Raw genomic sequence first — 23969 nt, forward strand, 5'->3', positions numbered from 1 at the left:
TTATCTTCTCAAAGAACCAGCTTTTAGTTTTATTAATCTTTGCTGTTGTTTCCTTCATTTCTTTTTCATTTATTTCTGATCTGATCTTTATGATTTCTTTCCTTCTGCTAACTTTTGGGTTTTTTTGTTCTTCTTTCTCTAATCGCTTTAGGTGTAAGGTTAGGTTGTTCATTTGAGTTGTTTCTTGTTTCTTGAGGTAGGATTGTATTGCTATAAACTTCCCTCTTAGAACTGCTTTTGCTGCATCCCATAGGTTTTGGCTTGTCGTGTTTTCTTTGTCATTTGTTTCTAGGTATTTTTTGATTTCTTCAGTGATCTCTGTTATTTAGTAGTGTATTGTTTACCCTCCACATGTTTGTAATTTTTACAGACTTTTTCCTGTAATTGATATCCAGTCTCATAGCATTGTGGTCAGAAAAGATACTTGATATGATTTCAATTCTCTTAAATTTACCAAGCTTTGATTTGTGACCCAAGAAAGATACGATCTATCCTGGAAAATGTTCAATGAGCACTTGAGAATAAAGTGTATTCTGTTATTTTTGGATGGAATGTCCTGTAAATATCAGTTAAGTCCATCTTGTTTAATGTATCGTTTAAAGCTTGTGTTTCCTTATTTAGTTTCATTTTAGATGATCTGTCCATTGGTGAAAGTGGGGTGCTAAAGTCCCCTGCTATTATCGTGTTACTGTTGATTTCCCCTTTTATGGCTGTTAGCATTTGCCTTATATGTTGAGGTGCTCCTATGTGGGTGCATAAATATTTACAATTGTTATATCTTCTTCTTGGATTGATCCCTTGATCATTATGTAGTGTCCTTCTTTGTCTCTTGTAACAGTCTTTATTTTAAAGTTTATTTTATCTGATATGAGTATTGCTACTCCAGTTTTCTTTTAATTTCCATTTGCATGGAATATCTCTTTCCATGCCCTCACTTTGTGTGTATGTGTCCCTAGATCTGAAGTGGGCTCTTATAGACAGCATATATGCAGGTCTTGTCTTTGTATCCATTCAGCCAGTCTATTTCTTTTGGTTGGAGCATTTAGTCCATCTACATTTAAGGTAATTGTCGATATGTATGTTCCTATTACCATTTTCTTAATTGTTTTGGGTTTGTTATTGTAGGTCTTTTCCTTCTCTTGTGTTTCCTGCCTAGAGAAGTTCCTTTAGCATTTGTTGTAAAGCTGGTTTGGTGGTGCTGAATTCTCTTAGCTTTTGCTTGTCTGTAAAGGTTTTAATTTCTCCGTCGAATCTGAATGAGATCCTTGCTGGGTACAGTAATCTTTGTTGTAGGTTTTTTCCTTTCATCACTTTAAGTATGTCCTGCCAGTCCCTTCTGGCTTGCACAGTGTCTGCTGAAAGATCAGCTGTTAACCTTGTGGGAATTCCCTTGTATGTTATTTGTTGTCTTCCCTTGCCGCTTTTAATATTTTTTCTTTGTATTTAATTTTTGATAGTTTGCTTAATGTGTCTTGGCGTGTTTCTCCTTGGATTTACCCTGTAGTGGACTCTGCCCTCTCTGATTGACTATTCCCTTTCCCATATCAGGGAAGTTTTCAACTATAATCTCTTCAAATATGTTCTCAGTCCTTTTCTTTTTCTCTTCTTTTTCTGGGACCTCCTATAATTCTAATGTTGGTGCGTTTATTAATGTTCTCCCAGAGGTCTCTGAGAGTGTCCTCAATTCTTTTCATTCTTTTTTCTTCTCTGTGGTAGTCATTTCCACTATTTTATCTTCCACGTCACTTATCTGTTCTTCTTCCTTAGTTTTTCTGCTATTGATTCCTTCTAGAGAATTTTTAATTTCATTTATTGTGTTGTTCATCATTGTTTGTTTGCTCTTTAGTTTTTCTAGGTCCTTGTTAAACGTTTCTTGTATTTTGTCCATTCTATTTCCAAGATTTTGGATCATCTTTACTATCATTACTCTGAATTCTGTTTCAGGTAGATTGCCTATTTCCTCTTCATTTGTTTGGTCAGGTGGCTTTTTACCTTGCTCCTTCATCTGCTTTGTGTTACTCTGTCTTCTCATTTTGCTTAACTTACTGTGTTTGGGGTCTCCTTTTTGCAGGCTGCAGGTTCATACTTCCCATTGTTTTTGGTGTCTGCCTCCAGTGGCTAACGTTGATTCAGTGGGTTGTGTAGGCTTCCTGGTGCTTGTGTTCTGGTGGATGAGGCTGGATCTTGTCTTTCTGGTGGGCAGAACCATGTCTGGTGGTATGTTTTGGGTGTCTGTGGACTTACTATGATTTAAGGCAGCCTCTCTGCTAATGGGTGGGATTGTGTTCCTGTCTTGCTAGTTGCTTGGCGTAGGGTGTCCAGCACTGTAATTTGCTGGTTGTTGAGTGGAATTGGGTCTTAGCATTGAGATGGAGATCTCTGGGAAAGCTTTTGCCATTTGATATTATGTGGAGCCAGGAGGTCTCTGGTGGACCAGTGTCCTGAACTCAGCTCTCCCACCTCAGAGGCTCAGGCTTGATACCCGGCCAGAGCACCAATACTCTGTCAGTCACACGGGTCAGAAGAAAAGGGATAAAAAAAGAAAGAAAAAAATAAAGTTATTAAAATGAAAAATTTTTTTAAATTATTAAATTTTTTTTAAAAATTGAAAAGTAATAAAAAATAGAAGAAAGAAGAGAGCAACCAAACCAAAAAACAAATCCACCAATGATAACAAGCGCTAAAAAAGTATACAAAAAAACCCCAAACAAAAACCAAAGAAATGGACAGACAGAACCCTAGGACAAATGGTAAAAGCAAAGCTATACAGACAAAATCACACAAAGTCCATCGCTTTAATCTTGGGATGATTCATTGTCTATTCAAGTATTCCACAGATGCCGGGTACATCAAGTTGATTGTGGAGATTTAATCTGCTGCTCCTGAGACTGCTGGGAGAAATTTCCCTTTCTCTTCTTTGTTCGCACAGCTCCTGAGGTTCAGTTTTGGATTTGATCCCGCCTCTGCCTGTAGGTCGCCTGAGGGCATCTGTTCTTCGCCCAGACACAACGGGGTTAAAGGAGAAGCTGATTAGGGGGCTCTGGCTCACTCAGGCCTGGGGGGAGGGAGGGGTACAGAATGCAGGGCAAGCCTGCAGCAGCAGAGGCCAGCGTGATGTTGCAACAGCCTGAGGTGCACTGTGTGTGTTTTCCCCGGGGAGGTTGTCCCTAGATTACGGGACCCTAGCAATGGCGGGCTGCACAGGCTACCGGGAGGGGAGGTGTGGAGAGTGACCTTTGCTTGCACACAGGCTTCTTGGTGGCTGCAGCAGCAGCCTTAGCGTTTCATGCCTGTCTCTGGTGTCTGCGCTGAAAGCCACGGATCGCACCTGTTTCTGGAGCTTGTTTAGGCGGTGCTCTGAATCCCCTCTCCTCGCGCACCCCAAAACAATGGTCTCTTGCCTCTTAGGCAGGTCCAGACTTTTTCCCGGACTCCCTCCCGGCTAGCTGTGGTGCACTAGCCCCCTTCAGGCTGTGTTCACGCAGCCAACCCCAGTCCTCTTCCTGGGATCTCTATTTTTAGTTTTTTAAGGAACCTCCATACTGTTTTCCATAGTGGCTGTATCAATTTACATTTCCACCAACAGTGTATGAGGGTTCCCTTTTCTTCACACCCTCTCCAGCATTTGTTTATAGATTTTTTAATGATGGCCATTCTGACTGGTGTAAGGTGATACCTCATTGTAGTTTTGATTTGCCTTTCTCTAACAATTAGTGATGTTGAGCATCTTTTCATGTGTTTGTTGGCCATCTGTATGTCTTCTCTGGAGAAATGTCTATTTAGGTCTTCTGCCCATTTTTGGATTGGGTTGTTTTTTTTGATATTGAGCTCCAAGAACTGTTTGTATATTTTGGATATTAATCTTTTGTTGGTTGCTTCATTTGCAGATATGTTCTCCCATTCTGAGGGTTGTCTTTTTGTTTTGTTTATGGTTTCCTTTGCTGTGAAAGCTTTAAAGTTTCATTAGGTCCCATTTGTTTATTTTTGTTTTTATTTTCATTACTCTAGGAGGTGGATTCAAAAAGATCTTGCTGCGATTTATGTCAAAGAGTGTTCTGCCTGTGTTTTCCTCTAAGAGTTTTATAGTATCTAGCCTTACATTTAGATCTTTAATACATTTTGAGTTTGTTTTTGTGTATGGTGTCAGGGAGTGTTCTAATTTCGTTTGTTTACATGTAGCTGTTCAGTTTTCCCAGCCTCACTTATCAAAGAGACTGTCTTTTCTCCATTGTATATTCTTGCCTCCTTTATCAAAGATAAGGTGACCATATGTGCTTGGGTTTATCTCTGGGTTTTCTATCCTGTTCCATTGATCTATATTTCTGTTTTTGTGCCAGTACCATACTGTCTTGATTGCTGTAGCTTTGTAGTATAGTCTGAAGTCAGGGAGCCTGATTCCGCCAGCTCCATTTTTCTTTCTCAAGATTGCTTTTGCTATTCGTGGTCTTTTGTGTTTCCAGACAAACTGTAAAATTTTTTGTTGTAATTCTGTGTAAAATGCCATTGGAAATTTGATAGGGATTGTGTTGAATCTGTAGATTGCTTTGGCAGGGGAGGGATAAATTGGGAGACTGGCATTGACAATATACACACTACTATATATAAAATATAGTAGTAGATAACTAATAAGAACCTACTCTATAGCACAGGGAAGTCTACTCAGTACTCGGTAATGGCCTATATGGGAAAAGAATCTAAAAAAGAGTGGGTATGTGTATATGTGTAACTGATTCACTTTGTTGTACACCTGAAACTAACAGAACATTGTAAATCGAGTATCCTCCAATGAAAGTTAAAAAAAATAGTGAATGAATGAGGGAGTGGGAAAAAAAAGAAAAGCTAGGAGTATTACCTTAATGGAGCTTCCTCCACATGGAATAAAACTTTAGGAGAAGGAAGAAACTTACTCTTGTTCTCTCCTTGCTCCCATCACCAACCATCTGGGTTTTAGCTCAGAGTTATCCCTGAGCTGATGTAGCTTCCTGTCCTAGGAGACAGCATCTATTTAGAAGCTACACCTTCCAATCTTCTTAGTACCATGTACATCTTTGGAAGGGAAGGGAAATGAAAAGTGAGATGATAACTCCAGGGGCGTATGTAGAATACAGTTCTTCATCCTACTCTTTCAGTTCTGTGTAGCCTGAGATCAAATATTATGAAGGCCAAGAAGAAACTTATTTTTATTTGACTAAGTTAGATGCAGACTGTCAACTCTGCAGAGCCTCTGAGCACACACTTTTTTTTCTTTGCCCATAGCTTTAAATGGAGGCATAGTCTGCTGTGAGAAAGATGAACCTCTCAGGTATACTCTGAACCCAACAGTAAAAGGCCCACTCCTTTATGATGCAAAATTTCTGTTAATAATGAAAAGTAATACATGGTGGATTTCTAATCATAAACAACTAAATATTTCCTGTGTGTGCCTCTCATTTAAACCACAGAACCCTGCCCAGTCTGTATTTAAAGCTTAACTGGTCAAGTGTGCATTTCAATCAGTCAGATTGGCCTCATCAGTAAAATACCAGGATTAGCAAAACATGAATTGCTAAATGTGCAAAAAATTTATCAAAGTAGTCAAGTATTTAACTCCTTTGTATTCAAATTTTATTGTGTCATTCTCAATACATACAAACTTCAGTTTGCGAAGTATATCTGTACCCCTCCCCCTCTAAAAAGCACCTTCCCAGGATGAGCTAGTGGGAAATTTGTTCTGAGTTGCTGCCCGAGGAGGCAGTGCTGAGTGGAAGAAGTGAGGTGAGAAGAGTGCTTGTGGCACCGCCAGGATCACCTGTGGAATGAGGTGGACTACTCAGTGGATGGGAGGTGCAGGCAGAACCAGGCCTGTAGGGGAAGGTCCAGGGGTCTTCAGAAGAGGCCTGCTGAGCAGGACCCGGGCCTTACAGCCTCCCCTGCCGCACTCTGGAGGCTCCTGCATTCTTCCCTTGCTGCTTCGTCCGGGCCTGCCAGCTCTGATGACCGTCTGCTTCTCTCCTGCCCCCAGGTCCACCTGGGCGTCCTCAGTTCTTTGTCTCTTACACCGCTTCACTTCTCCAGAGATCCTGACAACTGAAAGGAGCCTCCTCAGAGGCTCAGTTTCCTTGTCAGTAAAATGGGGGTAATTAGTAGTCTCTGCCTACCTCATGGAACGATTGTGAGGATCAGACGAGATGTATGTCGAAGGCTTCTGTTAGCTGCAAAATGCTGTAGACATGTCAGGTGTTATAAATCATTAGCCAGTCTATTTCTCAGCTAGAGCAGTTTCTATGCACATTTTACTTACCCTCTGAACAATTCTTTGTCAAACAGCAAATGTAAATGCTGTTTTTTCCTTCTTGGATTATGGTGGTTCCTTTGTAACTTTATGATGTGGGCTGAATCTTTAAGTACTCCTTTGGCTTATAGCTCTTCCCCTGAACACCCATGCAAGATCATAATCCATAAAACACAGAGGCAATAACTCCTTTTATTTGCCAGGAGTTGCTCATTTGCTACGTTCTAAATGCAGTCGCTTAGACATTTGCCTTGAAAAGCCTAACTACTATTTATTATGCAGAGCCGAGACTGTGTGAGGCTAGGCCCTCCTGCCGAGGGAGAAGTCGTTCAAGTCAAGTGGCCTGATGGCAAACTCTACGGGGCAAAATATCTCGGATCAAATGTTGCCCACATGTACCAGGTGAGTGCCGCCCTGGGTGTGATGCTTGCTGAGATGGACAGGAGAAGCCAGAGGGCAGACGGTATAGCCAGTGTACTGCTGACCAAGAAGCCACATGAATTTGGAACACCTCGTTTTATAAAAAAGGCAAAAATTCGATGTTTGATGACCTAGATATTAGACTTTTATTACCAAGTTCGATACTGGGAAACTCTAGTAACATCTGATGAATAGGTTAATTGTAAGGAATATAGTTAGTTAGGTCAAAAAGATAACCAGCTGGATGGTGGGCTGCTTTCTTGTGTTTCTGTTATACGGGGAGAGACGAACTGGCTGGATTATCTAACTGTAAGCCAAATCAGTGATGGCTGTTCATCATCCAGCAGCCCCTGAATGGGTAGCTTTTCCCTGAGAGACATCATCCCCGTCGGGCGTTTCAGCAAACCTAGGCCAATGGTGCATCGGCACAGGTGTGGCCATCTGTGCACCCGAGCGTAAAAGAGCGCTCATTTAATGAAAAGTGCAGCTATCATTTTGGCTTTCTGTTCACTGAACAACTCTACATATTATTAAAGAATATATATACAATTTAAAAATGAATTGTATCCCTATTAGAAATGAGGATGAGTTAAGCTCTAATAAGGAAAACAACATGGATGGCGCACGTGCATTTATATTCCTTCAGAAAGACTTTAAAAAGGAACAAATTTATTAGAACCAATAAATTATAGTACTTTTAGTAACACGATGGCAGAAATCAACATTCTAAAGCTAAGCAGTAGTGTAAAAACAGGAAGATTGAAGTAAAAGGAGAAAAAGCAAGAAGGTTCAGGCCTGTGAAGTTAAAAACAGCTTGAGAATGATAAGACCTCCAGTTTCCTCAGAGAAATTGTTCAAAGACTGATAAAGGGCTAGGGCTTAAATGGAAGAGTACATTAAAAGACACTGCACTAAAAACTGGAGCACAATGTAATTAAAAGTGTTCAAAGAAGTTTGGACAACTTAGGGGAGAACATTTTTTAAGGTGTAGAAAAAGCCACCAGGGTGGGGAGGGGAGGATGTACCTATCCTGTGTGTGTGTGTGTGTGTGTGTGTGTGTGTGTGTGTGTGTGTGTGTGTGTGTGTGAGAGAGAGAGAGAGAGAGAGAGAGAAGGCCATTTCCCCTTTGTATTGGTGACAAAGTGTTAAGTTGCAGATTCAGGTCATTTACAGCAGGGTAAGTGCTGCAGCATTTTTGTATCAGAATGTCCAAAATTAGGCAAAAATCACAAGACAGGCTGGTAATACTGGAGACTCCTAGAAAAGAAGCGTTCACTACATCATTCAAAAGAAAATAATTACATTTAATTAAACAATAAATGCAAAAGTGAAGCATCTTACATGAAGCAAAGCTATTAGCTACATGGAAAGTATCATAATGAAGACATGTTGAAATTCAGGCTAATTAGTAATCAATCAGTGTGCTAACTTCAGCTGAATTTATCATGGCCTATCAACATAGAACTGGGAGCATATTTACAGACTCAATGAAAAAGCTAAGACTAATATTAAAACTGTCTCTCAAGGAAGTAGTTTAAAATTCCTCATTAAACCAACTGGCCTTTTGAGATCATTTTGTGTTTTGTGTCTATTCAGCCTCACCACTGAATAAGCAAAGATATTTATAAAAATGGAACTAAATACCTACTGCACAGTGCTAAGTATCCTAAGTATATGCATTTTGGGGGCCCTCACAGTAGCCCTGCAGCATAGATGTTTTTGACTCCTACTTTACAAAGGAGGGAAAAAAGGCTCAGTGAATGTGATAATTTGTTCAAGAGCACACAGCTGGTAAAGGGAAGGGCCAGAATTTACTCTTGGCTCTGTCCCAAGTCGGGTGAACAACTATCCCAGCTTGCAAGGGACTATCCTTGACTTTAGCACTGAAAGTCTTGCATCCTGGGAGACCCCTTCAGTCCTGGACAAACTGGGATGGTTGGTCAGCATACCATACTCCCTCTTAGTTTCAAAATTGCCTTTTTCTCTTTTAGAATTTTCAAATGATCTAAAACAGAAGAAAGGTAGGCACAGGTAGTTCTAGCTATGCTATCGAACTGTATAAATTGCAATGACACCTTGGCCTAATTAAATGTTACAGAAAGCATTTTGCTGAAACAAGGCCAGGAAGAAAAACCTTCCCAATCTCAGCGTTCCGGAAAGTAGCAGCGAGAAGTCTCCTGTGACCGAGACCTAATTCTGCCCCGTGTTTGAGCTTAGTCAAACGTGAGCAGTACATGGATGATAAATACGAAGTTTAATTATATATTTTATCTTTAGTATTTTTTAAACTTCAGCAGATTTTTTAAAATTAACATGAATAGCACAGCTACATGGTTTAACTTCTCTTTTAACTAGAATTGCAAGCATATACTTATTTCTTAAAAGTAAAGAATTCAGACAGACGAGTTAGGGATTTCAAGAATACCATAAGTGGTCAGAGTTAGAACATATTAGATATTCTACCCTGATTGCATCCCTTTTGTTGCTTTCTTCTGGAAGAGTTCATGTGGGATTGAGCCTAAACCAAGATCACTTTGAGTAGGGCCTTTGATGAATTTCCCCCAGATGCTCTATATTTGTTATTCAGTGTCACTTTTTCTCTAACAAAATATCCTAAAATATTGAAAAGACTGGATAATGAAATTACTTGCTGCCATTTGATTAGCTTGAAAACAAAGTTTTAAAAGTTTTAAACATTTTCATTTAGATGATAATGTATTTTCACAAATTGAGGTGGCTGACACGTGAGGTTAAGGAGAACCTGAGCTCTTCCTGGCCATTTGTTTGAATTTAACAAAAGTGAGTTTTGAAAGTTAAAGCTCCATAAGAACTTGAGAAATTATTTTATCTGGGAGGATTATTATACAAGAGTAAATGTATCATTACTTCTTTCTCAAAGAGAAACAGTCCTCCCTCTTATGTTGTCAGAGCCTCTTAAAGAAACAATCAGTACTTACAGGCCCCACCCGTGTTAATGCTAAATTGGCCACAATCTCATGTTCTGAGAAATCATTTGAGCAGCAGTTACTTTTCTTTGTTTTTGCTTTGGGGGGATAAAGTTTTCATATCACATATTGCAAAACACTCATTTTCAAGAATTTTGGCCTGTTTGGAAACATACTTTGTTCTTAGTTTGATAAGGGAAGAGCTTTGCTTCCTTCCTTGGCTGTTGGCTAGTTCTCTTGTTGGCTCTGCCTGAATCCTCTTTTCTTTTTTATGTAGCTAACGGGAACCCTGAAGAGAATGGTGAATGCTTTCTTCTTTTTTAAATAGATCATGCTCGATGTCTTATTTTTCACTAGGTTGAATTTGAAGATGGATCCCAGATAGCAATGAAGAGAGAGGACATCTACACTTTAGATGAAGAGTTACCCAAGAGAGTGAAAGCTCGCTTTGTAAGTGCTGGATAATCCCTCTGAGGGATCTGCCATGTGAATCTCTCCTCCTCTCTCACTGTTTCCCAAGCCCAGCAGGAAACATACTTAGGCTTTTGGATTGATTTTGAAGAAAGCCATTGCAACTTTTCCCTTATTGAAATCGTTTAATCCAAAGCTCAAATTTGTCCAGAAACAGGGAAACCGGTGCAAGTTCCCCATCTTTCTTTCTAATGAGGTCAAATGATGCTTCTTTGTGTTAACATCTATTGGCATACAGAAAGTTATTGAATATGTGTCCTATGCAAGCTAACTGGGAACATATAAAGATACCATCAAGACATTTACAATCTTCTTAGTGGAAGCAACGTTAAAAGAAAGCTTTCAGGGCTTCCCTGGTGGTGCAGTGGTTGAGGGTCTGCCTGCCGATGCAGGGGACATGGGTTTGTGCCCCGGTCCGGGAAGATCCCACATGCCACGGAGCGGCTGGGCCCGTGAGCCATGGCCGCTGAGCCTGTGCTCCACAACGGGAGAGGCCACGACAGTGAGAGGCCCGCGTACCGCAAAAAAAAAAAAAAGAAAGCTTTCAGTAGGAGATTAAAGGGACATCTAGTTTCCTATAGCCTTATCATATACAGTTCACCCTTTAACAATGTGGGGGGTTGGAGTGCTGACCCTCCACACAGTCATATATAACTTATATAGTCAGACCCTTCCTGCCCACAGTTTCACATCTATGGATTCAATCACTCAGATTGTGTAGTACCATAATGTTTATGATTGAAAAAAATCCGTGTATTAAGTGGACCCATATATAGTTCAAACCCATGTTGTTCAAGGTCATCTGTATTAACTTCCCTCTCAGAAGCTCATTAATGTTTGTGTCAATTTATAATTAAACTAAACTCTCACTTTTATAACAAAAGGAATAAACAAAGCCCAAATACTAGTTGTGGAAATACTAAAGCAGTTTTTTTTTACAAAAGAAAACGATATTAGTTTCAAGCCCAGTACATACCATTAAAAGACAAATAAACATGGACAAATAGTCAAAACTGAAGTTGTTAAAAAATATAATTCATAATAACTTAGTTTTCATTATTGTATCATAAAATATTTACTGGACCCTGAAATGCAGTTTTACTCATTTAGAATTGCATCTAGTGCATCTGTGAAATGATAAGTCCTAAACTAGGAAATTTGAATGAGGGGATTTTTCTGACTAAAATGAAAATTTTTTTCTGAATAAATGACATCCTTAGTTTTCATTGCATGCTAATGATATACTTTTATGCAATGATAGAGCAACTCTAGATTACTTTGGAAGAACATGGGTTTCCTTAAATGTTCAGTTGTATATTCAGCTCCTCTCCTGTCGGGTGGGATCCTGAGAACAGGGTTAAGTGCATCAGGTGTAAACTGACTTTTCCTTCTCAGCTGCATCCTTGAGGGGAAGGTCATTCAAAGTGAAACAGTCAAGAGAAGAGTGATAGTAACAGCACTGCTGCCCACCCAGTGAGGAAATGTGGCAAGTAGGGGACCCACACACCTGAAAACAAACAGATTAACCCCCAGATAATAAACAGCAGGGAAAGGGAGAAGAAAATATTCCTATAGTAAAGACATCTGTTAAACCTTAACAAAGAGCTAAAAACCTGGATAATTTGTCAGTGTTCTAGGTCTTGAAATCTCTTGAGAAAAACTTTCCTGTTCAAGATGCTGGAGGTGACTGCCTCTCATCCTGTTTCTCCTATCTTCCATGGATTCTCTGTCCCTTCCCATTCCCTCCCCCCTTTTTTAAAAAAATAATCTCCTAAAGATTTAGAGGTTGGGAAATGGAGTAGGTAGCCCTCTGGAAGTCTCTCAGGTCTTTGATTTTTCTAATCCACGTATGGTTAAACATCCTACCAGCTGGGTCTTATAGATTTCAAATACCATTTCTTAATCACATTCAAAGAAAGCTTTTTGCTTTCTGCTCTGATCACAATCTCTGTTCCATAGTAGATTTGGCTCCAATACCAGTATGCTTTACCATGTAGCTTTACTCGAGCACGAATTTTCTAAGGTCGATTTCTCAGAACAGTCACACCAAATTGAACTGCTTTTTAAAAATTCTCATAGAAAATTTTTAAATTAAAAAATATATAGGGCTTCCCTGGTGGCGCAGTGGTTGAGAATCTGCCTGCCAATGCAGGGGACACGGGTTCGAGCCCTGGTCTGGGAAGATCCCACATGCCACGGAGCAACTAAGCCCGTGAGCCACAACTACTGAGCCTGCACGTCTGGAGCCTGTGCCCCACAACAAGAAAGGCCACGACAGTGAAAGGGCCCGCGCACCGCAATGAAGAGTGGCCCTCGCTTGCCGCAACTAGAGAAAGCCCTTGCATAGAAACGAAGACCCAACACAGCCATGAATAAATAAATAAATTAAAATATATATATATATATATATATAAATCACATAGATACTCTGAATCTAACCTGTTACATTATGTTGAGCCTAGTAGAAAATTTCTTGAGACAAAATCCAGTTTGCTCACAGTCCCTAAATCCAGTTTGCCACCTCTGTTTTTACTGAATCAAAGACTTACGTGCTTCTGCTGTAGAAAACCAGCTTTTTCTTAAGGTTTGTATATAACCCTCTGGCCCTTGGCTAGTCTGTCCGTGACTGCTATTTTTTTTTCCAGTTGACGAAACAAATCTGATTGGAAAACTTATTGATGGAAGATACTTTATAATTAGAGAAATCTTTTTTTTTTAAGGCGGGGTGGGTTGCAGCCCCCGCTGGGAGGCCTTCATGTTTTAATGACTTCTGCTCACCCAGACATACGCTGACTTGGGGAGAAATTTTTCTAAAGTGTCAGCAGTCCGCCTCAGTGACTGTGCTGCGTTCCTTCCCACTAACTTCAGAAACAGCCCCATTACCTTTTATGGTCTCACAGAATAACCATAGCAATGGTGTATAATTAACTGGTGCTGCTGGTAAACTGGTTTTATTATTGTATTTAAGAGGCTTACTTTTGCTGTCCTCACACAGTGGCAGCACTTTCATAGATGCTTTATTTTCTCCTTTAACTTTAGCACTTATAAAAGGGAAAGATTACTCAGAGGAAGTGCTTTGCCAAGAATGAATGAACCCAAACTGTTTTATCCTAATGGCAGAGGGTGCCCAGCCCATCCACAATCTCTTACTTTTCTTCCTGAGTGAAGCTAGGAACATCTGGGGGAATCCATGGAGGGAGCCTATCACCCTGGATGACCATCTCATGAACTAGCAGGGAACATGCCCAGCTTTGCACTTGGGTCCATTTTTAGTTTTCAAGCTTCTTTGTAATTGTTCCATTGTTTCTCTCTTCTTCATGATTGACCATGTGCTTTCAAGCCTTAAAAGCTGGACCCTGCCTGTGTCACTACCATGGGAGGGGGCCTCCGTGACACGGTTGGTGTCATCTCAGTAAAAACCAGTTGGGAACACAACACGTTCGAGGGGCAAAATAGGAAATTAGGAAGGAAGAATAGTACTTTAAAGTAAGCTTTACCTGGCGGGAGGAATCAAAATGGTGGAGAAATAGGACTTAGAGCTCACCTCCTCCCACAAATATATCAAAAACACATCTACAAGTGGAACAATTCACACAGAACATCTACTGAACACTGGCAGAAAACCTCAGATTTCTGAAAAGGCAGAAAAACCTCCACGTAAACCAGGCAGGACAAAAGAAAAAAAAAAGAGGAATTGAGATGGGACATGTGCCCCAGGGAGGGAGCGATGAAGGAGGAAAGGTTCCCTCGCCCTGGGAAGTCCCCTCACTGGTGGGGAGATCAGCCTGGATGGAGGGGGAGCTTTGGAGCCACTGAGGAGAGCTCAGCAACCAGTTTGAGGAAGGCAAAACAGAGAGTGACCTACACAGGTGGTTGGTACTGCTGCCCTGAACTCCCCAGCCTGAGATGCTCATCTGCCAGGGCAGGCAGGGGCTGGGTGCTAAAGCTTGGGCTTTGGAGGTCAGACTCAGGGAGAGGACCAGCGCTGGCTGCACGGAGACAGCCTGAAGAGGCTGGAGTGTGGCAACTGAGGATGCACTCAGAAGAAGCCTGGGTCTGCCAGAGAGGCAAGGCACCATTGTTGGGGGATGCAGAGGAGAGGGGCAGGACTTGCCATAGGAGTTCCTTTCCCTGCGTGCACTCTCAGGCAACAGGACACCACCTACATGAGTTCTGGGGGCAGGCACGAGCCACCACTGTCATCGTGAGCTCCAGAGGTGGGCATGGGCTGCTGCCGCCACTAAGAGACCCATGAGCAGGTGCCAATCGCTGGCCCTGCCATCTTGCAGGCACGCAGGCCACTGCTGGGAGACCCACAAGCTGGCGCTGATCACTACCCCAGGGTACCAGGAGTGAGCACGGGTCACCACACCTGCCCACCCCAGATCAAGGGGATAACAGCCAGCACACACTGAGGAACCAGCAGGAAGTATCCAAACTAAAAGCAGCCCCTCGATTCCAACAACATGGCAGGGTAGAAGGACTGCAGCTCACTTCCTCCCACGAAAACACCAAAATCAGAATTAACTGGTGAACAACCATCGACAAAAAAGACTGGAACCTACCAAAAAAGATATTTTACATCCAAAGACAAAGAGGAAGCCACAATGAGATGGAGTGAGAGTTCTGAGCCTCAAGTCATGCTCCTCAGCCTGAAGGTCTGGCATTGGGAGGAAGAGCCCCCAGGGCATTGAGCTTTGAAGGCCAGTGGGGCTTGAGTGCAGAAGTTCCGCAAGACAGGGAAACAGAGATTTCACTCTTAGAGGGCACGCACAACGTGCACTGGAACCCAGCACAAAGCAGTGACTCCACAGGAGCCTGGGCTAGACCTACCTGAGGGTCTTGGAGGGTCTCCTGGAGAGGAAGGTGTTGGCTGTGGCTCACTGTGGGGGCAAGGACTCTGGTGGCGGAGGCCCCAGGGAATACTGATCAGTGTGGGTTCTCTTGGAGGTTGCATTTTTGGCACTAAGGCCTGGCCCCACCCAATAGTCTGCAGACTCCAGTGCTAGGACACCTCGGGCCAAACAACCAGCAACGGGGGAACACAGCCTCACCCATCAGCAAACAGGCTGCCTAAACTTGTACTGACCTCACAGCCACCTGTAAACACACCCCTTGACATGGCCCTGTCCACCAGAGGGACAAGACCCAGCTCCACCCACCAGTCCCTCCCACCAGGAATCCTGCACAAGCCCCTGGACCAAGCTCACCCACCAGGAGACAGACACAAGAAGGAAGAGGAACTACAATCATGCAGCCTGCAGAAAAGAGACCACAAACACAGAAAGTTAGACTAAATGAGACAGTTGAGAAATGTGTTCCAGAAGAAGGAACAAGATAAAAACCCAGAAGAGCAACTAAGTAGAGATAGGCAAATCTACATGAAAAAGAATACAGAGTAATGATAGTAACGATGATCCAAGATGTTGGAAAAAGAATGAAGGCACAGACTGAGAAGATACAAGAAATATTTAACAAAGACCTAGAAGATTTAAAGAACAGAGATGAACAATACAAAAACCAAAGTGAAAAATACACTAGAAGGAAACAATAGCAGAATAAAGGAGGCAGAAGAACTAATAAGTGAGCTGGAAGAAAGAGTAGTGGAAATCACTCCAGCAGAACAGAATAAAGAAAAAAAGAATGAAAAGAAAGGAGGACAGTCTCAGAAACCTCTGGGACATTAAATGCACCAACTTTCACATTATAGGGGTCGCAGAAGGAGAAGAGAGAAAGGACCTGATAAAATATTTGAAGAGATAATAGCTGAAAACTTCCCTAATATGAGAAAAGAAACAGTCACCCAAGTCCAAGGAAATGCAGACTCCCATACAGGATAAACCCAAGGAGGAACACACCAAGACATATATTAATCAAACTGACAAAAATTAAAGACAAAGAGAAAATATGAAAAGCAACAAGAGAAAAGCAACAAATAAAATACAAGGGAATCCCATAAGGTTATCAGCTGATTTCTCAGCAGAAACTCTGCAGGCCAGAAGGGAGTGGCATGATATATTTAAAGTGATGAAAGGAAAAAACCTATAACCAAGAATACTCTGCCCAGCAAAGCTCTCATTCAGATTCAATGGAGAAATCAAAAGTTTTACAGATAAGCAAACGCTAAGAGAATTCAGCACCACAACCAGCTTTACGATAAATGCTAAAGGAACTTCTCTAGGCAGAAAAGAAAAGACCACAACTAGAAACAAGAACATTATGAATGGGAAAGCTCACTGGTAAAGGCAAACGTATAATAAAGGTAGGAAATCATCCACACACACACAAATATGATATCAAAACCAGCAGTCATGAGCAGAGGATAGTACAAATGCAGGATATTGGAAATGCATTTGAAATTAAGAGACCAGCAACTTAAGACAGTCTTGTATATATATAGACTGCTATATCAAAACCCCACGTGATCTGCAAACCAAAACTCTATGATAGATAGACAAAAACACACAAAAAAGAAAAAAGCAATCCAAATACAACACTAAAGATAATCAAATCACATGAGAAGGGAACAAAAGAGGAAGGGAAGAAAAAAGACTTGCAAAATCAAATCCCAAACAATTTACAAAATGGCAATAAGAACACATATATCAATAATTACCTTAAATGTAAATGAATTAAATGCTCCAACCAAAAGACATAGACTGGCTGAATGGATACAAAAACAAGACCTGCATATATGCTGTCTATAAGAGCCCACTTCAGATCTAGGGACACATAACAGACTGAAAGTGAGGGGATGGAAAAAGATATTCCATGCAAATGGAAATTAAAAGAAACCTGGAGTAGCAATACTTATATCAGACAAAATAAACTTTAAAATAAAGACTGTTACAAGAGACAAAAAAGGACACTACATAATGATCAAGGGATCAATCCAAAAAGAAGATGGAACATTGTAAATACATATGCACTCAACATAGGAGCACGTCAATATATAAGGCAAATTCTAACAGCCATAAAAGGGGAAATCGACAGTAACACAGTAATAGTGGGGAACTTTAACACCCCGCTTACATCAATGGACAGATTATCCAGACAGAAAATCAATAAGGAAACACAGGCCTTAAATGACACATTAGACCATATGAACTTAATTGATATTTATAGGACATTCCACCTGAAAGCAGCAGAATACACATTCTTCTCAAGTGCACATAGAACATTCTCCAGGATGGATCACATGCTGGGTCACAAAGCAAGCCTCAGTAAATTTAAGAAAATTGAAATCATATCAAGCCTCTTTTCTGACCACAAGACTATGATATTAGAAATCAGTCACATAAAAAAGACTGCAAAAAACACAAACGCGTGGAACCTAAACAATATGTTACTAAACGACCAGTGGATCACTGAAGAAATCAAAGAGGAAATCAAAAAATACCTAGAGACACATGATAACAAAGAGATGACAATCCAAAACCTATGGGACACAGCAAAAGCAGTTCCAAAAGAGAAGTTTATAGCAATACAGTCTTACCTCAGGAAACAAGAAAAATCTCAAACCTAACAACAACCTAACCTTACAGCTAAAGCACCTAGAGAAAGAAGGACAAACAAAACCCAAAGTTAGTAGAAGGAAAGAAATCATAAAGATCAGCAGAAATAAATGAGATAGAGATGAAGAAAACAACAACAAAAATCAATGAAACTAAAAGCTGGTTCTTTGAGATGATAAACAAAATTGATAAACCTTTAGCCAGACTCATCAAGAAAAAAAGGGAGAGTGCTCAAATCAATAAAATCAGAAATGAAAAAGGAGAAGTTACAACTGACACCACAGAAATACAAAGGATCATAAGAGACTACTACAAACAACTATATGCCAATAAAATGGACAACCTAGAAGAAATGGACAAGTTTTTAGAAAGGTACAACCTTCCAAGACTGAACCAGGAAAAAATAGAAAATATGAACAGACCAATCACTGAAATTGAAACTGTGATTTTAAGACTTTTAACAAACAAAAGTCCAGGACCAGATGGTTTCACAGATGAACTCTATCAAACGTTTAGAGAAGAGTTAACACCTATCCTCGGAAACTATTCCAAAAAAATTGCAGAGGAAGGAAAACTCCCAATCTCATTCTGTGAGGTCGCCATCACCCTGATACCAAAACCAAAGATACCGCAAAAAAAGAAAATTACAGGCCAATATCACTGATGAACACAGATGCAAAAATCATGAACAAAATACTAGCCAACCGAATCCAAGATCAAGTGGGATTTATTCCAGTGATGCAAGGATTCTTCAATATTCGCAAATCAATCAGTGTGATACAGCACGTCAACAAACTGAAGAATAAAAACCATATGATCATCTCAATAGATACAGGAAAAGCTTTCAGCAAAATTCAACATCCATTTATGATAAAAAATCTCCATAAAGTGGACATAGAGGAAACCTACCTCAACATAATAAAGGCCATATATGACAAACCCACAGCTAGCATCATTCTCAACAGTGAAAAGCTGAAAGCGTGTCCTCTAAGATCAGGAACAAGGCAAGGATATCCACTCTCACCACTTTTATTCAGCATAGTTTTGGAAGTCCTAGCAGGGCCATCAGAGAAGAAAAAGAAATAAAAAGAATCCGAATTGGAAAAGAAGTAAAACTGTCACAGTTTGCAGATGACATGATACTATACATAGAGAATCCTAAAGACGCTGCCAAAAAACTACTAGAGCTCATCAGTGAATTTGGTAAAGTGGCAGAATCCAAAATTAATACACAGAAATCTCTTGCATTCCTATACAGTAACAACAAAATATCTGAAAGAGAAATTAAGGAAACAATCCCATTTACCATCACATCAAAAAAGAATAAAATACCTAGGAATAAACCTACCTAAGGAGGCAAAAGACCTGTACTCTGAAAACTATTATTAGGATGTTGATGAAAGAAACTGAAGATGACACAAACAGATGGAAAGATATATTGATACCATGTTCTTAGATTGGAAGAATCAATATTGTCAAAATGACTGTACTACCCACAGCAATCTACAGATTCAACGCAATCCCTATGAAATTACCAAGGGGATATTTCACAAAATTAGAATAAAAAAGTTTACAATTTGTATGGAAACACAAAAGACCCCAAATAGCCAAAGCAATCCTGAGGAAGAAAAAGAGCTGGAGGAATCAGGCTCCCTGACTTCAGACTATACTACAAAGCTACAGTCATCAAAAGAGTATGGTACTGGCACAAAAACAGAAACATAGATCAATGGAACAGGATAGAAAGTCCACAGATAAACCCACACACCTATGGTCACCTAGTCTGTGACAAAGGTGTCAAGAATATACAACGGAGGAAAGACAGTCTCTTCAGTAAGTGGTGCTGGAAAACTGGACAGCTACATGTAAAAGAATGAAATTAGAATATTCTCTAACACCATACACAAAAATAAACACAAAATGGATTAAAGATCTAAATGTAAGGCCCGATACTATAAAACTTAGAGGAAAACATAAAGAGAACACTCTTTGACACAAATCGCACCAAGATCTTTTTTAATCCACCTCCTAGAGTAATGACAATAAAAACAAAGTAAACAAATGGGACCTAATTAAACTTAAAAGCTTTGCACAGCAAATGAAATCATAAAAAAAAAAAAATGAAAAGACAGCCCACAGAATGGGAGAAAATATTTGCAAACGAATCAACAGACAAAGGATTAATCTCCAAAATATATAAACAGCTCATGCAGCTCAATATTAAAAAATACAAACAACCCAATCAAAAAATGGGCAGAAGACCTAAATAGATGTTTCTCCAAAGAAGACATATAGATGGCCAAGAGGCATATGAAAAGCTGCTGAACATCACTAATTATTAGAGAAATGCAAATCAAAATACCAGGAGGTATCACCTCACACCAGTTAGAATGGCCATCATTAAAAAGTCTCCAGGGCTTCCCTGGTGGCGCAGTGGTTGAGAGTCCACCTGCTGATGCAGGGGACACAGGTTTGTGCCCTGGTCCAGGAAGATTCTACATGCCGTGGAGCGGCTGGGCCCGTGAGCCATGGCTGCTGAGCCTGTGCGTCCGGAGCCTGTGCTCACAACGGGAGAGGCCACAACAGTGAGAGGCCCGTGTATAGCAAAAAAAAAAAAAAGTCTCCAAACAACAAATGCTGGAGAGGGTGTGGAGGAAAGGGAACCCTCTTGCACTGTTAGTGGGAATGTAAATTGATACAGCCACTGTGGAATACAGTATGGAGGATCTTTAAAAAACTAAAAATAGAACTACCATATGATCCAGCAATCCCACTCCTGGGCACATATCTGGAGAAAACCGTAATTCAAAGATACATGCACCCAAATGTTCATTGCAGCACTATTTACAATAGCCAAGACATGGAAGCAACCTAAATGTCCTTCGACAGAGGAATGGATAAGGAAGATGTGGTGTATACACACACACACACACACACACACACACACACACAATGGAATGTTACTCAGCCATAAGAAGAATGAAATAATGCCATTTGCAGCAACATGGATGGACCTAGAGATTATCGTACTAAGTGAACTAAGTCAGAGAGAAGACAAATATCATATGATATCACTTATATGTGGAATCTAAAAAAAAATTGTGCAAGTGAACTTACTTACAAAACAAACAGACTCACAGACTTTGAAAACAAAAGTATGGTTACCAAACGGGAAATGTTGGGGGGGAGGATAAATTAGGAGTTTGGGATTAACATATACACACTACTATATATAAAATAGATAACAAGGACCTACTGTGTATAGCACAGGGAACTCTACTCAATATTCTGTAATAACCTATATAGGAAAAGTATCTGAAAAAGAATGACTATATGTATACGTATAACTGAATCAGCTGTATGCATGAAACTAACACAGCATTGTAAATCAGCTACACTCCAATATAAAATAAAAGTTAAATTTAAAAAAGTGAGCTTTACGTGAGCATAACAGAAAAAGCCCACATTCCTTTGCCTAGCTATCACTTACTGAGCAGTGACTGTGTCAGGGCACCTTCCTTGCTGTTGGGAACATGTATAAAATTCAGTTCATAGTCCCTAATACCCTCACCGTGAAGGGGTTCAAGGCACCCCCTATGGGGAGACACTTACCTACCCCTTATCTCTGCCACTGCCCTCATTCTACTGCACTGACATGTAGAGTGTTACAGGAACCCAAAAGAAGGAACCTCACGTTTGTCAGTGGCAGAGAGGATAGAATATTTTCTATGCAAAGGAAACAATACATCTAATGATGGAGGGGCATGAACCAGTAAGGTGTGGCCGGGAATTGTAAATAATTCAGTCTAATCCAAGCAAGGGGTAAGATTATGCCTGATTATGTATGTCCAGCCTAGGAAACGTAGACATCATCTTGAAGACAGTAGAGCTATTGAAAGACTATCAGCAAGGGTGTCATATAATCAGAGATTTTAGAGAGCTTTCTTCTAGTGGTTCTGTGAAAAATAGACTGGGGTGCAGCATTTGTTACAGTGGTTTAGGACAGGAAGTGTGAGGGCCATGGGGTCAGTAGGGTTAAAGAAGAAAGGATGGAGGGCTTCAAGGTACATGTAGGAGGGGTCCTGGACAGGGGAGGGACAAGGGGAAGTTTATAACTTTCAGGTTTCTGATCAGTGTAGCTAGAATTGATGGGGATGGTGCTGCCGTTCATTGAGTACAGAAAGGACAGAGATGGAGAAGGAAGAATTTGAGTTCACTTTAGGTTGGACTAGTTATACTAGTGCCTCCAGTATAAACACTTTGAGATGCCTGCTGGGTTGTTGGACATGTTTGCAGGCCTGAGCACAGGTGGAGGTCTGAACTGGGGCAAGAGATGTGAGCATCTTTGCGGTTGATGTTGAAATTGAAGTTGTGAGTGTGGGCAGGCAGGCCCAGGGAGCATATGTGGCAAGGAAAAGGCCACACACAAAGCCTCAGGGGCATCAGAGTTGAGCAAATAGTTAAGAAAGGGGAGCCGCTGAGACATCCACAGTGAGCAACCAGAGAAGGAGGAGGGCTTACAGAATGACAGAGAGCTTCATGCAAGAGTTAGGTGACAGGGTAGTCACATAAATTTAGGGGAGAGAAGTGTCCTAGGAACTAGGACTTGAGCAAGGACAGTTTCAGGGAAGTGGTGGGGACAGAGGCCCAGAGGTAAATAGGAATAGGGATGAATTAGAGATGACTGTGGACAATTTTGTCACATACCTGGTTGGGCAGGAGCCAGAGGGGGCATGAAGAGTGAGGGAGATTTAAATGAGAAGACTTTAGTCCTGCTCGTGTTGGGGAAGGTCCCTGGGGGTTGGAGATCCTGAAGAAAACTGAGCTAGATGGAAGCAGGTGGGGAGGCTCCAAGGGCCCTGCGTGGGGCCTCCTCCCTGGGCCTCAGCACCCTCCCCACTGCTGACTGAGTCAGATCTTTGTCCGTTCTTTTGCTGTCAAGTGCCTGCCTTTCTGCAGTGTAACACTGGCTGTTCTTAGTCCACAGCCTCTGATATGCGATTTGAAGACACATTTTATGGAACGGACATAATCCAAGGGGAGAAAAAGAGACAGAGAGTGCTGAGCTCCAGGTTTAAGAACGAATATGTGGATGACCCCGTCTACCGCACGTTTTTGAAGAGCTCTTTCCAGAAGAAGTGTCAGAAGAGGCAATAGTCTACCTACACTGCTGCAGGCAACAGAATGACTTGCACCAGAAGAGGAACGATGAAGGGACAGCCTGGGGCTGTGCCATGTGTTTTGCTGGGGTAGGTGACGGGCTGTGTCTCTGACAGTGGAAAATTAGGCTTCCCAGAGTTTGGTCACCAAAACCACGAAATACACATTATTAATCGGATACCACAATCTGAAGTTGTCTCCTAGTCTTGCATTTACTTCTGAGCAGTTGTCTCCTATGATCCCAAAGAATTTTTCTAAGTAGAAGAGAATAATAATGAATCACCCATCGAAAAAAGCCACTGCCAGAGGAGGTGGATCCCCATGTGTGGCTTACTTAGTCCCTATTCAGGAACCACATGGAGACTTCTCTCCTCAACCCTAGCAGGTGGGAGCCTCGATTCCCAGGTGGGAGGGTGATAATTTATATATTTTCCACAGTCAGGGAAGGACTCTCACTTATTTGTTTTAAATGGCAGTTTTTATAAAACATTTTTAAAACACAAATGGCATGGATGGTAATGAGATTTACCCATATGCTATCTGCATTTCCCTTGTACAGAAATTTTACATTTTTTTATATCCGTTTTACTTTTGATTGTGTCTGACGAGAACTGCATTGTTGGCCTTTGTGAAGTTTTTGGCTCTTGAGAAAGAATTCTTATGAATTGTATGGGAATTTTATATATTTAAAGAGGGAGATCTGGGGCTGTTATTTTTAAATACTTTTTTTCCATAATACATATTCTGAGTAGATATTTATAAAATATGTTTCTTTCATTATGTGTTTGTAAGATTAGAGTTTAAAATAAATATGCTTTGATGCATAGTTTTGAAGTAATATGATTTTTCCTTTTTGAAACAGCTTGGAAATGTACTAGTGTTTAAAAATAAAGATTTCCATTTTCTCCAATCCTGTCTTCTAACTTGCTTATTTGTCTAGGTTTAAACCTATAGAAAACAAGTTTTTTTTGGGAGAGCTGGCTCTCTGGACATTCTGGGGCCCAGGTTTGTCAGAACTTCTTCTCTCACTGTTTACATAACTGTGGACACACTGTGAGACATTTATGGCTATACCACTGGGGACAAAGCCCCTCTACCTGCCCACAGTGCCTGATGAAGTGTTTTCCTCAGCTCTATCTTTAGGCCTGGAAGAAATCTGAGCCTCTGGAGTCTGGAGCTCTTTTCATC

At 40.8% G+C, this 23969-nt stretch overlaps 1 protein-coding gene across 2 annotated transcripts in view; it reads left to right on the top strand.

The window, feature by feature from the left end:
* The window catches only part of KDM4C (lysine demethylase 4C), a 412581-nt gene extending 388890 nt beyond the window's left edge, over positions 1–23691 (top strand). For both annotated transcript variants that reach the window (XM_067744341.1, XM_067744340.1), the window contains exons 20-22: positions 6554–6673; positions 9994–10086; positions 22602–23691. In XM_067744341.1, coding sequence (XP_067600442.1) covers positions 6554–6673; positions 9994–10086; positions 22602–22778 — 390 coding nt within the window. In that variant the 3' untranslated portion in view covers positions 22779–23691. The remainder of the gene's footprint in view (positions 1–6553; positions 6674–9993; positions 10087–22601) is intronic.
* The last annotated feature ends 278 nt before the right edge of the window (positions 23692–23969 follow it).

Source organism: Pseudorca crassidens, chromosome 7 (assembly GCF_039906515.1).
Source record: "Pseudorca crassidens isolate mPseCra1 chromosome 7, mPseCra1.hap1, whole genome shotgun sequence".
Classification (NCBI taxonomy): domain Eukaryota; kingdom Metazoa; phylum Chordata; class Mammalia; order Artiodactyla; family Delphinidae; genus Pseudorca; species Pseudorca crassidens.